Source organism: Amblyomma maculatum, chromosome 1 (assembly GCF_055883805.1).
Source record: "Amblyomma maculatum isolate TAMU_Amacu chromosome 1, ASM5588380v1, whole genome shotgun sequence".
NCBI classification, from domain to species: domain Eukaryota; kingdom Metazoa; phylum Arthropoda; class Arachnida; order Ixodida; family Ixodidae; genus Amblyomma; species Amblyomma maculatum.
The window spans coordinates 454361409-454378103 of record NC_139344.1 but is presented as its reverse complement, the minus strand read 5'-3'; the positions used below and the strand labels follow the sequence as shown (position 1 = coordinate 454378103).

At 43.9% G+C, this 16695-nt stretch overlaps 1 protein-coding gene across 2 annotated transcripts in view; it reads left to right on the top strand.

The window, feature by feature from the left end:
• Positions 1–16695, top strand: part of SIDL (SIDL trafficking protein particle complex subunit 10) — a 95714-nt gene that overhangs the window by 17535 nt on the left and 61484 nt on the right. For both annotated transcript variants that reach the window (XM_084603024.1, XM_084603023.1), the window contains exons 2-7: positions 5889–5970; positions 9151–9286; positions 11518–11717; positions 14022–14208; positions 15265–15376; positions 16191–16369. In XM_084603024.1, coding sequence (XP_084459150.1) covers positions 5889–5970; positions 9151–9286; positions 11518–11717; positions 14022–14208; positions 15265–15376; positions 16191–16369 — 896 coding nt within the window. The remainder of the gene's footprint in view (positions 1–5888; positions 5971–9150; positions 9287–11517; positions 11718–14021; positions 14209–15264; positions 15377–16190; positions 16370–16695) is intronic.

Sequence of the window (16695 nt, the reverse complement as noted above, 5' to 3'; positions counted from 1 at the left end):
GCGCCACACTACGCTGCTAGTCTGATCAAGTCACTAATCATGTGATTAATCATGTGACTGCACTGCTTCATGGGTAGCCATATATAGGAAACAAACTGAGAAGAATCACTGTAGCCAAAACAAAAACTGATAGATATAATGCCTGGAGGAACATTCTACATATCGATGCAAAATATAGCTATAAGACAAGTGCTGCTGTTCAAACTGCTGGTACCAAGAAGGAATCGAAAAAAAAAAGTTTACTTTTCCTCACGTTCCATCCTGGCCAGATGGGCTTCCGTCAAACTCGAGTTCAAAAGTGCAGGTGTGACTGATAGCGGCCAATTTTGGCTGTAGGTGAGTAAAATGAATGAGTGAAATGAGATGTCTATAACTTTTTTTTTTTTTTCACTTAGCTTTGGAATGCAGGCATAATCCTTTTAAACAGGCTAATCTGCAGTCAGAAAAACAAAAAGCAGTTCCTCTTTTAGCTTTAAAGAAGTAAAGCTGCCCCCTAAGGCATGACAGCCTCACCATTTAGAAAAAGCCCAAATGAAGTTTGCTGGTTTGCAAACTTCAAAAGTAATTGTACAAAATGGCCTCACATACTCTGACCAAAGAGCTTGCAGAGCAAGCATACCTTGACAGCACTCATCGCACTGCTTTCCTCTTGTTGATATTGTTACGGACGAGGAAGGGGGAAGAAGTGGGCAGGAGCGCTCGTGCTAGGCCCGACAACAATTCATTAAATGTCATCTCACGGTCATCGCACACCTTCTCTCTGTTTCTTGTTCTCCTGTTTTCATCGGCTTGCCGCTCCGAAACATTTGGTGGAGGTGCTGGGTATGTCATCATCACCCCTCATCTTGGCCCGGAGCTTCTGCGCCCTGCGACTTCTTGCGTTATCGGCAGAAGTTTAGGAGGCATCGCATGGCTGGTCTCCAGCCTGCCGGACCCAGCAAGACCTTGCTGTTCCTCCGCCCCGTTCCCCTTCCCCGACCACAAAACATGATGGAGAGACTGACTCCGAGACGCCACATATGACCACAATACACGATAGAACCGAACGACCATATATGACCCGATTGACCAGATGTTCCGAACAAGGACCCCACGATCCAAGACGCCGCTACACTTGAAGACATCCTCCTCTGCCCATGCCATGCGGTGCATGCCTTGGCCTCCGCCATCGAGCCTTGGTGACCTGTGGCCCGAAAGCACCCTGGGCCAAGCTTCATCGTGAATCATTGTGCCGGCAAGCCGTTCTCTTCTTCCTTCTATCTCTTCTTCTTCAGCCATCCAGCCACGGCCATTGTCATGCTATGGGCTCGTCAACATCGGCAAACTTCCTTGTCCACGATCGGGACGATCGCTTGGCGGCCCTGGGTAATGTTACAAAAGAGGAAGGAGGAAGAAGCGGGCAGTGGCGCGGGCAGAAGCGCTCGCACTAGGCTCACCGACAATTCATTAAACGTCATCTCATGGTCATCGAACATCTTCTTTCTGTTCTTCTGTTTTCATCGGCTTGCCACTCCGTAACAATATGGTGTCACACTTGAAAGCAGTGAGCCGGTTGTGGCTCCCTAAGCAATTGACTCGACAGGGCATAGTCATCAAGATTTGTGAGGAACGTTACTGGAAAGCACTCACTTTGTTGCTGAAAATGACATACTGGCAATATTAAATTGTAATTTCTCAATATGTAGCTCAGAGTACGCTCAAGAACTATTGTAAATATTACAGAAGGATGCTATATCAGCCATATTGCACTTAGTTTTTGTTTTTCTTAGTTTTTTGTGTTGAGATCTGGAGAGCAAAGTGTTGCTCCACGCAGTATAGGCTGCATACACTATAATGATAACAGCTAAATAAGGGTAATCAAGGGGTAAAAGTTTTGAGAGAAACTAGATTGTGGCTTAGAGCTTTCCAGCTCTAGTTACTTAGTTGTCTGATCTTGACCAGGCCAATTTGTTAGGCGGAGAAAAAACTATTATGTAGCCAAAGCAGTGTCTGTACATTTCTTCTGTTTTTCTCTTTTTTTTCTCCCTTTGGCCACTTAAATGGGCTTGGATTGGATTGGCTTAGACGAAGGTTAGGAATCACGCCACGATTGTTCGGGGTGAGCTCCCAATATTGACACTCCCCGTAAACAGAATATGCAGGAAACATGGAAAGTCATCCTTACAGAATGCAGTGATCCAGTTCTTTGCAAGATCACTATATTAGTTGTGAGATTGTTCTGCACTGTGAATTTTTGGTACCTGTTTACTTTATTGGAAACACAAATAATGTATATCCGTGCTATTGGAAACACAAATAATGTATATCCGTGACTAGGACACGTTTGTCAGGAACTTGGAGGTAATATTCACTTCAGGGGCTGTTGGTGATGTGATGTGACTGGCAGATACACAGAATAACACGATGGATAGGAACTTGGATAGCACACCACACAATGTACATTTGTCAACTGTGATGGGCTAATATATCAATAGCTGACAATTTAAGCATGCCTTTGGATCAAATAGAACTCATTACCGGCTTAGAAAATACACTGCCATTGTTGTGGAGCCTCACTATCAGTCCTTGTATGGGCTGTGGAAAGAGGCTTTATCACAGCCCTTGCTGAATGGTGCAGAACAGGATGCTCTGTTGGCGGCAGCTGCACAAAGTTATGAGTTTTCCAGGGTCAGTTAACACACCCTTGTGACAGATATTTTTAGTGCAGTCTGCAAGAACTGCATCAGTGGTCAATGTACATACGGATGTTGTTTTGGAGTGGCAGCTAGCTCCATTGTGTTAAGCTAGTTTGGTCTGCACTTTTGCTTCTAATCACACTGGTAGTTGGACACGCGCATTTTTGCACTTGATCTACCGGCAATTGCTGTAGTATTACTGCAGCAATTACTGTAATAGTGTGTTCCGCTGAACGTGCACTGGGACACATCAAATTTTTAAGATGGGAGTGGTATCTGAGCTGACCAGTGATGTTATTACTTGCTAGGCTATACACAGAGCTCGTTGACAATAAACGTGGCTTCCTGGGTTTAGGGCTTTTGAGACATTTGTCTAATTGTCTCCATGAACCATATGCAATGTATGGTCAAGAAGCTTAGCAGCCCACCTGATTAACTGTGTTTAATCAGCAGCCCACCTGATTAACAATGTTTAATCTCTGAGACACACCAAGCATAGATGTGTGAAATCGTACTTCTGTGTCACAATATTTCGTGATTAACTGACTTAAACCATTTGAATTATTTTTCTTTATTTCAGTAACGCTGTTTTATTTGCTTTCCCACAAAGATGAGCTTGCATCCTGAGATTTTTTTTCTGTTACCATTCTAAGTTCCCCTTCTTTCAAAACTGTTTCAAAGCGTCACTTAAAATACTTATATGAAGCTACGGTGGAGCTTTGCCGGCAGATTAAGCAAGGCTAATCCCACCTGTAGCATACAACTCAGCTTAACTGTTCTGTCTTGGGAACGCTTCCCACTCAGTTTCATTGCCTTAGCCTCTCTTGAATAAAACACAAGTATAACATCTAAGATGAGAAGTTTGGAGGAAAGTTCTAGCACTTTTATATTTTTATATTTATTTTTGTACACTATTTTTTATTTTTCTATATTTATTTACTTTATTTATTATGCTGCATAAAAAGTATTGCTAATTCAAAGTTAAAAGTTATTAAAAGCCTTCTTTGTGAGCTTCTCAGCTTGATTTGATTGTAAATCGAAGAAATCACTTGCGAGATCTTCTGTGATTAATAACTTCAGTTACTTTGGTTGTCTTTCCCTTCTTGCTGTGTCAGCTGTCACAGTATAGCTGTACAACAGTTATTTTTTTTTTCCAGTGGCTATGTGCTGTTCAAAATAAAGGGGTCAAGATACAGCGCAGGGGTCCTAATTGTATTCATTGAATGCTTTTCTTTTTATGGTTGCTCCCTATTCTCCAGCCGTTTAAGAACTTGTATCCAATGTTTCATTTTAATATCTGGAGTATGGAGTGGTAACCTTGAGCCTTTTGTAGGGTCTTCTAGAACTGACAAAGGAACAGGTGGTCTTAAAGACAGTGCCATTGCATGAGGGCACTACTGCGGAGAATACAACTAAACACGCACAGCAGTGAGGAGTCTTGGCAGAAATTTTTGTAATGGTTCCAGATAAATGAAAGAACTATGTTTCTTACAGTCAGGTCAGTCTATGTTATATCATATCAGGCCTTTTTCATTAACTAAGGAAAACTGGTAAAGTGGTAGGAAAATCTTCAAAACCAAAACATGCAATTTGCCCTTGACAATTGCGATTTGTTTCGTACTAGTACTCATACTAGTACTTTCGAAGTAGATAATATTAATGTAGGTTGGAATTGCTCAACCTGTAGGGAAAACATAGCTACTATCCTATTAAAAATGAGCTGATATAAAAAAAAAAAAAATCCACCCGCCAGGGTGGCGCTTGACTACTGTTTCCAAGGATGCGGGATCGAATCCTGGCCTCGGTGGCCGCTTTTCGATGGAGGCGAAAGGCAAGGCGCCCATGTGCTGTGTGATATCAGTGCACGTTGAAGAATCCCAGGTGGTCGAAATTTCTGGAGTCCTCCACTACGACGTCTCTCATAGCCTGAGTCGCTTTGGGACGTTAAGCCCCCCGAAACCAAACATGCATGTGTATCTTTTTCATTGTATCATTTTTTTTGTTTAGGTTTGTTTTGTTTGCTTATGTGGTGCAACCAAGGAAATTGCATATATATATATATATATATATGGATGGTTCATATAAGAAAACTGTTATTCTGATGGAGAACAAAAAAAAAAAAAACATTTATTGTCTGTGTCATAATATTTAAGCTGGCTTTTCATCCTACTCATTCAAGGGAGCAGTCTTTTAATTGATTCAGTATTAACTTACAAATTATTTTTGCAGTGCAATACCAGACATTTTCCTAAACTTATGCTTACAGAAAAGGATGCACTGGCCTTTTTTTTTGTTTTCATTTCAGAGCAGTTGTCCTTGTGCTCCTCAAAATATTTGTCCTCCTATCCCCACACCTCCTCTTACGTTTTCCTTTGTTGTCAGTGGGAAATGTTTTGCTTTCTTTCTTTGGGGTCTTAGGTGCAACTTTTTGTGGTGGTTACAGTGTGCATGAAGCCAATGTACAATGGAAGCAAACAGTGAATAGACTACAACCTTGCCTGTTGCCTTGCAGATAGGGCGGGCAAGCAAACTGTCAAGGAACAGAATTCTGTCACATTTTAGTGACTAGGTCATCTGACTGATGCATTTTGTTTGTTCTTTTTATCTGCCGCTTTCCATTTCACTTCATGCAGGCATCATCAGGGTTGGAATCACATAAGCAAAATTAGTTGAAGGAAAAAGGAGCATTCTTTGACCGGTTATTTCAGTTCAATCTCTGTTTTATAGGGCATCACCTCGTGTTGTACACCTAGAGGGCTGCACTCTCTTGTACCCATGTCGTATGGCTACCATCTTAGCCCTATAAACAAAGTCCCCATGCAAGAAAGAAGTATTTTCACTGCCAGAGAGGAATATAGTTCAAACTAACCAAGCCAAACTATGCTTTATTCAGTCTTTAAAATTTGTTCTCTTTATAGTTTCCTAGATGCTCAAGCTTCATAGAGGTAGTATCCCAAAGCTTATCGTAAAATACATTTCAACATGCTATGCACATCTTTGTGAGGGTAATTTGTAGCAGTCATGATTTTTCCCCAGGTGCCTGGATAAAGGAAAGAACATATCGGCTTTATGATATGTTTTTTTTTTTCTTATTTGGCAGTTTGGCTACATATGTGGTGCCTTGAAGTGTGATTCGTCCAGGCTTGAGAAGTTTGCTGCTTTATTAGCAAGTCTTGCAGTATGTATTCTCTTTGTTCTCTGTGTTCACTGCAGATGCAGGTGACAAGCAAGTGTTCAAAGCCTTGGAGCCTCTCCTCCTGGAAGGGTTGCCCCAGGAGCCCGTTGAATGGACACGGTATGATTTGACGTTGGCCTGTCTTTTGCAGTGTCGTAGGAAATAGTGTTCAGAGCTTGGGTTAGCTGGGTGGCATCAGTGGCACAATTAGCATGCCAGGTACCAGGCTTCTCTGTCTGGGTAATTGTTTTTTTTAGCTTTCTTTCGTGCTTTTCTAGCATCCTCTTATGTCTTGACATTTCTTTTAGGGCTGTTTAGTTGAAGGCACAGCTAACCGTTCTTGGTGAGAGAAATGTTAAAACATTATCGCTGAAATAGAGAGCTGCATTCAGCAAGGCCAGCTGTGCTGAGCCAGCTGTGTACAAGAATGTTAGAATTTACAGCGATATAAATGGACTGTTCCTCATTCCAGACAAGAACACGGTTCCATTTCAGTGGTACCAGTTATCAGCTCTCTCAGTGCTTCAGGCTACAGGTGCTCTTGTCTTTTTTATGGTTTTTCTTTTGGTAACAGTAGTCGGGGCCATCTTGGTATTTTGGCTTTTGGACATGCTTGTGGTATGAGCTTAGCGAGAGAGGGGTTATGCCTCTCAGATTGAGACCTGCTTTTTTTCACACTGTAAATGTTCAAAGTGGGTGTAGTTGAGCGGTGAGCCAAACAAACTAAATCTGCTAGTATTTCTGTATGCTTGCGTATGGGAAGTAGATGCATGTGAACATCAGCTCTCCTCCCCCTTCTCCTGATTGGATTACTTGGTTTGCAAAGAAAGAGCGAAAAGCTATGAGGTACCCATAACTATTAGGCATGCATACGTACGAGCATGTCCCAGGATAGATGACATACTTCATTTTTAAAAGAGGAATGGAAAAGGGAAGAGCAATGAAGGAACGCCTGGTTGGCTATGCCCGTTCTCTCTGTGACTGTAATTAACAAGTGTCCTGTGCACTCTTCGAAGCAGTAAGTTATGTTCTTTATAGGTACAGGCAGCACTAACGGAAACAGTGAGCATGCTCAAGAACCACATTTACTTTTATACAATAGCGTATACAACTCTTGGTCACAAAGGCATTGCCATTGCCATAACCCAGCAGAAATAGGTACATGATTTCATATCGAAATTGGGGTGCAGCCATTCTTTGTGCAGAATTCAGAGTACTGTGTACATACTTCCAATTGTAGGCTGTTAATTATGAGTGTAGGTGTTTGTAGTGGGACATGCTTCTGCAAGCATGAACGCCGAACGAGACATTACACAACTAAGCAGGGCAAAGACCCTCATTGCTTTATTGAACACACATAGCCAGGGAAGCAGTGGTGCCACCTAATGGCACATGCACAGACTACATCCTTCTTTGTTCAGGAAGAAACAGTATGCACAGCACTACCCAACATAAGTCTGGTCTTTTCAGCCTTCGGATCAGTCTTCCAAACCTGGACACACGAATGAGTGAAAAAGGCTTGATTTGGGTGAAGCCGATGAAGTCGAGATGGGAACAACTACCTCCCGCCCTGCAGTAGTAGACTCACTACTGGATGACTTCATTTCGAGCTCCTCTTTGGCGACAGGTTCGGCAGGGACTTTGGACCGTGGGGCGTTAGTCATTGGGATGAGGTGTAGCAGATTAAATTGGTGGACACCCTTCGGGCTCTCCACGACATATGACCGATGTTGTTGGGCTGGTCCCAGAACCATTCACAGGGCCATTTATGTCCTGCACCCAGACTTGCTCATCAGTCTGAAGTGGGCGCTGTACTTGAGCTGCATGCCTCCGGTTGTAGTTCCGTGCGTACATCCTCCGATTAGCTCGATCACGTAGGTTAAAAGACTGCGACGAGGGCCAGCCTGGCTTAGGCTGCTGTGCAGTGTTGGGAACTCTGGTTTGTAGCCATCTGCCCGTGAGAAGTTATGCAGGGCTCGCACTGTTGATGCCAGGAGTGTCCCTGTAGACCAGCAGTGCTAAGAAAGGATCATCAGCCTTGTGCAGCAGATCCTTAACAGTTTGCACCATCCTCTTCACCTCACCATCGGACTGCGGAAAATGTGGGCTGCTGGTGACATGCCTGAAGCCATAAGCCTATGCAAAGGTAGAGAAGTCATTGGATGAGAACTGTGGACCGTTGTCGCTGTGGGAAACCTTTGGAATGACGTGGATTGCAAAGACGCTCTTGATGGCTACATGTAGTCGACCAACAACACATAATCTTGGCCATTCACATGGAAAAGGTCTACTCCTACCTCCTCCCAGGGATGACTTGGAGACTGCAAAGGCAATATCAGTTCTGCGCATTGAGCGCGTGTTTCAGTCACTTGGCGCAGCTAGCGACGAGCATTCTATGTGGCTGTTGATTCCAGGCCACCATACTGACTCTTGAGCAATGGCCTTGCGTCTGTTAATACCTTGATGCCCATTGTGAATGAGGCCAAGCATGGATCGCTGAAGAGCCAACGACACAACAATGTGGACTCTCTTCAGAAATAGCCCTTCACAAACACTGAGGTCCCTCTGATGCTGCCAGTACTTCTTAACATGAAGCGGCAGCCTTGACTCCCTGGGCAAGTCATTGGTGCAGTATTCAAGCAGAAGGTTGCACTCACCATCGTCGGCTTGGGCCTGGCGAAGCTCTTCTTGACGTGTAGAGACAAAGTATCATGGTGATACCTGCACCAGTTGACCATTTTGGTGGTGTCGCAGAAGGAATTGGACTTTTTGAGGACTGCTTATGTTGGCCGATAGATTGAAGATACGAGCTCAATGCATGCTTATTGTGCAGATTGTTGTGGACACGCAAATGTTGTTGCTTTGGACACGTGGATGTTAGTTTGCAGCGTATATGTTGGGTGTCTTTGTTTTTTGCCTTAATGTATATTTCTTTATTTTTATTGTTTCTTTTATTATTTTTTATTATTTTTTTTCTGTAGTTCATTGTGGGGGGGGGGGGGCATTAGCTTTTTTTTCATGTTTTGAATTATTAATAATATTTTCTTTTTTTTTGCTGTATGCTTGCTTCCTAGAGTTAAGAAGTTGAAGTGTGCACTTTTTGTGTCCTTATATTCTCTCTGTGTCCGTGTTTATGCTCTCACACTAGCTGTGTACGTCCCTCATAGCCCGAGTTGCTTTGGGATATTAAATCAAACTAAACCAAACCAAACTTTTATGCGTGCATGAAGTGCTTGGATTTTTGTGTTGGTCGGTGAAATAGTTCCTGTTGTCCTTGATTCGTGTGGTGGCAACATGCAGGTCCTATGGCCGGGGTCCCAAGATGGTGCGAGCGGAGTGTCGCTTCATTGAGTACGATGTGGCGCAGCTGGCCCGGGAAAAGGATGGACGCCTGGTCAACCAGGCACACCTGCACGTTTACTGCACGGACTGCAATGTGAGCGCTGCCACTTCTCTTCCTTTTTTTTTGTTCTAGCATACCGCTGCAGTTGCTGAGACATCATCGTCAAGTTTAACACAACCTGTTCTGGATTCAGTCATTATGAACTGCGTTCACAGAGGTAGCCTGTGGTGCTGGTACTTCGTTTTTCAAACTCCGCTTCTTGCAGTGCCTCTAGAATTCTCCGAGCATTCGTAATTCAAGCGCTTGCCGACCTTCACCTTTCTGTTACCCAGCTTATTTCAGGATGACTAATTCTCTAACTACTGATAGCCACTGCTTTTATTGCACAACCAGTCATTACTATTTCAGTTCAGGATTTTTATTTTTTAGGGCATTTTTATATTTTTTTTTCGCTCATTTTATGTCGAGATGCATAGATTACTCAGTCTTTTTGAAGGCTATCGCAGTCCCAGAGATGGACTCGTCACGTAGCTGATGAATAGGAGCATATGAATGATAGTCTTTTATTATCCATATTTGACAATTATTTTTGTTTGAGATGTGTCCAGGTCTCATATTGTTCTCCACTGTCTATTTGACTGTGAAGGCTTAATATCAGGCAAGGCATTTGTGGAATTCTGGAGGTTAACCTATTCATCATCACTCAGTGCCCGCAAGAAATGTCTCGAATGGCTAGGTTCTACAGCTTGCTCAAATGCAATGGTCTTCACTTCTGGTCACAGAGTTGCTAACTGATTTTAGTAGGCACATGCAAAAAGCTCAGCACTATCTCTCAAGTAGGTAGTATTAGGAATGACACATAGTTTGGAACCTGTTGATCTGGCTCATAAATAGAGTATGCCTAGTGGTGACACGTACATCAGACATGCGCAAGTTCTAATAACTTTTTTCTGGGCCAAGTACTGGGGCTCATTTTTAATCGCTAGTGCTCCACTTTTTCAGATTGCTGCAACTCTTGAGCACCCATTCCTGGTTTGAGCAGCATCGGTGACCATTGGCAGCTGTGGGATGGCCCATCATGGTGCCACATTATCTGAGTTGGCGCTGCCCAAATTGGGGTGCAATATTCTGCATGGTCTCTCACAATCTACTGTTATCATATGGAACACACACACATCTCAGGAAGTTTCGTGATTGGCAGCTTTAGGATCCTGAGGAACCTCTTAACACTATTGAGTCCTACACATGAAGGCAAAGTGTACCCAAGTAGCACAACAGAGTGCCACCGGCCACCTGCCACCTGTCATGGCTAGCAGGTGCCAAAGTGGGGAATCGGAATTAACTTCCCCACAGTTTGAGAAATGTGTGGTGCAATTGCTACACGAGTAGGGTCAGAATTAAGGCATGAACGACCGGAAGGTGATTACCGTGCATGACGAACCATGAAGGTGGTTACCATGGAAATATGATGAGTGCCGAATAGTGTGCAACCACAGGGTGGCACTTTGAGAAGAGTCAGTAAGGTGACTTACATAAAACAGATATTTATGGTGAGAACGGTGGTATGGCACAACCCATAGGTGAGAATAAAATGTAGAGGGAGATGACCTGACCGGAGAGAGAGGAGAGCAGTAATGCAAGAGGGAAAGATGAAAGCGTAAGATGGAAAGTGGAGGAGAGTTTGGCGGGGGCAGACAAGAGGGCCGGCGCTAAGTTCGTGCCATGGCAAAATGTGAAACCACAAAAGGGAGAAGGTGCCTATATACTGTCCTAGATGACGAGGCACGGCAACTCCTCTCACTGCTGTGACGGCCTCACATAACCCATGGATAGACCTCACCTTCAGAATGCGGCGCTGTTCTAGCACATGAAAAAGATATGCTACATTTAGTTCAGATCTCAGTTTTTCTTTGTAACAAGAACTCAGAAAGAAGTGTCAGCTGGAGATTGATTCTTTGGGAAACTAAAAAGGTAGTGTTTAAGGACGCAGTTACACACACACATGCACACCACACACTGTTTCAGATTCTTTACCGTGGCTTATGCCAGACCGAACTGCACTTAAATTTCGCCTGTCTGAGTATTCTAATCACCCACCAATGTATTTCAAGGAAGAATTAGTTCTTATGTTTTGATAATCCTTGGTTTTGGAGCTCTAGCAATGCTAGGCAGACAGATCCCATGTTCCAGCAGCAAACCCGGTGGCTGTGTGCTTCCTTTAAGGGTAGTTCTTATGCAAATTGAGTGTAACCTAGGCTTAGCTTGGTCATATTGGTGAGGGAGGTATGATTCAAAAGGTGCTTTCTTTGTCCACTGCCTTGCAGGACTTGGAAACATACCGGTCTCGGGTGCGGGACGATATCATTGAGTGGATGGCGCAGCTGAAGGAGGCCGGCATTTACGACTGGATGCTGGTCGCCGTGGACCCAGCGGATGCACGGCGTGCCAACAAGGCCAAGCTCCTCTCGCGGGCCACCGTCTTTGATCGCATGCGTGCCGACTTCCCCAGCAAGAGTTTTGACCGGTTTGTCGGACTAGACTTGCATGTCGTAGCTTATGTCTGCTGTCCTATTTTTTCTACCCTACTGTCCATCATTTTTTTTCTCAATTCCTCGGTCCGTGCTTGGCTTGTGGTTTCGTTTTTACTGGTAAAAACCGCTGACCTGTGCATGAACTCTGGAAGTTAAGAATGTAATGCCCCATGAAATGAAAAGTCAGCTAAACATTAAGACCTTTATTATTTGTAAATAGTGGTTCCTACATGGCACATGTTTGAAAGTCGATGAAATTATTAAGAAACAAGTTACTGCGGCATAATTGAAATCAGATAATTACGGTAATTTATGAGCGTGTACAAACACTCAGATAGGGACGGAAGTGCTGCTCCATTCAGTTCCAAACTGCATTCTCTGCCCCTTCCTGCACCAAAACACAATATTGCTCCAAAACTGCTGCAAACTGGCTGCCTCGATGTTTTAACATCAAATTTAACAGGACATAAGTTTTTGCTGCATAGTGGGCCTTTGTATGGCCTACAAAACAGGCAATCCGATCCAATTCGATTAAGCAACTGTGAGTAGCGCAGCAGGCCAGTTGCATGTTGTGAGTTGCGTATCTACACCATGAGGTCTGCTATATCCAAGTAGTCCAAACGATTGCACCAGATCAGTTGCAAAGGAATAACACATCTCCCACTGGGCCTAATGCAAATAACATTCCTGTAAACTAGACATCCATGGAGCATAATGGGTATTTTATTTGTTTGCAAGGAAATTCAGAAGGAGTTGCAAGGCGTTTCTTCTGTGAAAAAAAAAAAATGGGGTACCTTTAGTGTCGAGCCTCTTTGTCAGGTGGTGGGTGGTGTGGTGTGGGTCAGGTGGTGTGTCAAGCCTGTGGCAGTCAAAAAACATGCGATGAAGGTGCTACTCATTAGAAACCTCAAGGATATTGGAAAGCCATACCTGGCCCTTCACCACCATGCTGAAATTGAGGAAGCCCCAGCTTCATTCGACCAAAAAGATGAGGAGTCACTGGTAGACAGCATTGAAAAAAGAAGCTGAAGGAGGGAAAGGCTACCTTTTAGTGCGGTTTGTTCTTCCTGAAGGCATTATGGGAACATAGTGCAAAGAAGACTAGGATAAAAGAAGGGACACACACGAGGACTCAGTAATACTTCCGAAGGCACTCCTGATCAGTGCCCATATTAATCAGAACAGATGTAGGACTGAAAGATAGAGAGCGGAAGTGTGCTACTCACTGATTTGCTTGATCTCGTCAATTTGGTAGACTCCATGTTTGAATCTGTCAAGTCAAAATAGGCAAAATCATCTATTCAACCTTGATGCTCTCTTATGAATTGCATAAGCAAGCATCTTGTTTGCTGCTAGTCGGTTCCAAATTGTTGCAAAGGTTAGTTGTGTTATTATTAAACATGTATGCATGTTCGAGCTGTTTGTCTTGTCTTGTTAGAGATGCATGTGTATTAGCAGAGTATTAAATAATGAATGAAAAAGAATCAAATTGGGGTTTTTGTGTTTTAGGAACAGAAAACTGCAATTTTTAATGGTGTTTGAACCTAGAAACATATTCCAAAAGGGGATTACAATGCTCCAAGACTCAATTTTTTTTTCTTCTCCAAAGCTGCTTCAAAATGGCATTACTACTGCTCTTTAGGCTTCACCACCGAAATGCTTGAGCCTGTTTCTACGCCGCTCTAAAATGGCACTCTGATGTGCGGTAGCATGCAATGAATTGGCAACGGAACTCAAACTTCTTCCTCAGCCAGTCATGGTAGAGTACGGCAGAAGAAATTCCTGCATTAGGATGTTGATTTTGGCGAGTTGATTGCAATTCCTTTTGGATGGAAATACAGTGCACAGGGACTTCCCGGTGTGCTTCCTGTTCCTTTGTCCTTTGTCCCTTTGCACTGTTTTTCCATCCAAAAAGGAATCCCTGGTAGTATATCACCAGGATTGACTTTAGTGGTGGGCAACCTCTCAGCAATGCTCCTGCATTTGAGACCTCTTGACAGCTGACAGTTTGACGTAATGCTTTCGTAGATTTCTTGGAGAAGGCCATTTTTGTTATAAATAGAGGGTGCGTCTGCATGCAGAAATGACAAGTATTCAGATTTTTAGGCTTTGTGTTGTATGTCATTATGCTGGGGTATGCCGAATGAACTTTTTTTTGTGTGTGTGATGATGCCGGGTAATTTGAGGTGAGCAGTTCAGTTATTGCTTTCTACTTTCTCTTTTTGTGAAGGTACCACCTGTGTGCTCAAACGTGACAAGTAGTTTTGCCCTCATGGTGATCCCTGTTGTGCTTCCAGGTGCGTGCAGGTATGTTTGGAGACGGGTGGGGGTTTGTCGGTGGTGGCCCCTCTGCTGGGGCGCCTGCGGCAGCTGCTGCTGCACGCCACAGGGCGCCACCTGGGCCGCTACGAGGAGCTGATCCGGATGCAGCGTGAGCGACGAACACAGCCGCACTGGTCCTTCCTGCATTTTTTCTTCCTGCAGGTGGGCACCAAGAAAAAATTTAAATTCTAACTGCTCTTCAGTAGAAGAGAGTAGGCGTTAGCAGGATATTATCTGCTGCCTGGTTGGCTTTCAACACGCTCTCGATCATGCTCAGCTCCAAACTTTCCTTGGATGCTTTCCATGGTTTTATAGCCGTAGTAGTGGAACGGAATAAAATTCCAGTTTTAATATGCCATTTTGTCACGAGATTGCATCAGCAAGCAACTGCTAACAGTACTGCTCGCTGTCTCCTTGCCCTAAAGAAGACTGTGCTCAAGCATATATGTGTGCAGTCTCACAGGTTGTGTGCATCATAATCATGATCAGCCAGACTACACCCATTGCAGGGTAAAGACTTCTCCCATATTTATCCAATTAACCCGGTTCTGTGCTGGCTGCATCCACTTGACCCCTGCGAACTTCTCGACCCCATCAGCCCACCTAACTTTCCGCTGCCCCTGCTACACTTTCCTTCCATTGGAATCCAACATGTTACCCTTAGCGAACATCGGTTATCCTTTCTTCGCACTATATGTCCTGCCCATGCCCATTTCTTCTTGATTTCCACTAGAATGTCATTGACTCGAGTTATTTCTCTGGCCCACTCTGCACCCTTCCTATTTCTTAACATTGCATCTACCATTTTTCGTTCTATAGCCCTGTGTGTTGTCCTCAACTTAAGTAAAACCCTTTTCGTTAGCCTCTTCATAAGGTTGCACGTGTAACCCTTCTCAAAATGATGTGGTTTGGACGAGCACATTTGATCAATTAATTTTATTTTGAGATGCAATGGCGAAGGTTGTTTTGCTTGAGCTGGTAAAGGTACCAAAATATTGATTCGTTAAAGTATTCTCAAAGTGATCAAATTAAGCTATGGGCCCTGTGCACTGCCTATAAGGGCACCACTGAAAAACCACTTAGCATTCATTTTTGATGGTGTGTCCAGAAGAGAAGAAGTGTGGAACAGTGGTGATTGCCGTGAAATTGGCCCTGTCACACCAGGCAAGTGGTAGTGGCTAATGTGCTGCCATGTTGCCTCCTTCTCTGCCACCACAGGAGGAGCTGGCCTTTGTCCTGGAGGCACTGGGCCTGTATGATGAGGCCCTGGTGCAGTACGATGAGCTGGATGCCCTCTTCACTCAAGTGGTCATCAACTCGGCTAGTGGAGGTCAGTTCCTTCTCACCAGTAAACATACCAGTTGCAGGGACAGTGAGGCGCATTTCCAAACTGCCAGCGGTACAATGCAAGTGGTCAGCTACACCAACTAGTGGACAGTAAGATATTTGTGGCAATTGGTGAAAGCATAATTAAAAGCACCCTAGATTATTGCTTTTGTGGTGTAATTGATAAGTGCTCTGTTTTGAAATGCATATAAAGAAAGTTCAGATCTCATTTTTTATTGTTACTGATTCTTTTTAAACAATTTGTAGCATGCAAGCCATTTGTCTTTTACCCTTGAAAGTGCGCACTGTTGCCACTCTGGTTCCATTTTGAGATGCTTTTGAGTGAAAAATTGCTCTCTAAATTTCAGCCAAAAAAACATTTCTTTGCAAAACTACCTATTTTTTGACCATTGGGCAAATAATTTCAGTTTTGCTGCAGGGGGTTCGCGTTTCGGCTCCATTTTGTGGTGCTTTACGGCAAAAATCATAATTGAAAATTATTGCATTATGAGCCAAATTTGGTGTACAGTACCATTGATGATTCAGAAATATGCGGCAGGGACATTGGAGGTGGAAAGTGCAGAGAACTGGGATCTAATATAAAGTAAGGCATTTGCGAAACAAAAACTAGCCACATTGGACACCCACTGGTTTAGAGACACAGAGCTCATGACCTTGCTTTGCAGGGTCATGGGTGAATGCTTGGCAGAGGAATAAAATCGGGCACTTGCGATGTGGCCATGTCAACAGAGACGGACTATGTTGTCTCTGCCCTTGATGTGTGTGTGCATGTGTGGTACCTGCGTTGGGTTTCCCAGAGATGCCCGAGTGGCTGTCCCAGCTGGCCCAACTGGGCTGTGAGGCCTGGGGTGGCCTGCGGCTGGGTCTGGATCCTGCCCACAGCCCCGAGCGACAGCTGCTTCTCAGTGGCCGGGGGTCCCTCCTGCAGCTGCGCAACTACCTCTTCTCCCGACAGTGCGCTCTACTCCGCCTGCAGGTACAGAAGAGGACATTCCTGCAGTTAGAAATAGGAATCTAATTGCAGCAGACTTGTGCAGTGCGGCACTACTTGAATGAAGTAAAGAAGCGGCAACAATAACAAAACACAAGGAAGTGACACGAACACAAGTGTCACTTCCTTGTGTTCTGTTATTGTTGGTGCTTCTTTATTTTATAACATGTACCAACTAGCCTAACAATAAGTTCTACTGTACTACTTGAAGGAAGTATTCATTTTAGTTTACTACTAAAATTGAAGCAACAGTTTATTTTTGCAAGGAGGCAAAATTAGTTGCGCATATCTGGCTACCTACTTGGTTCCTT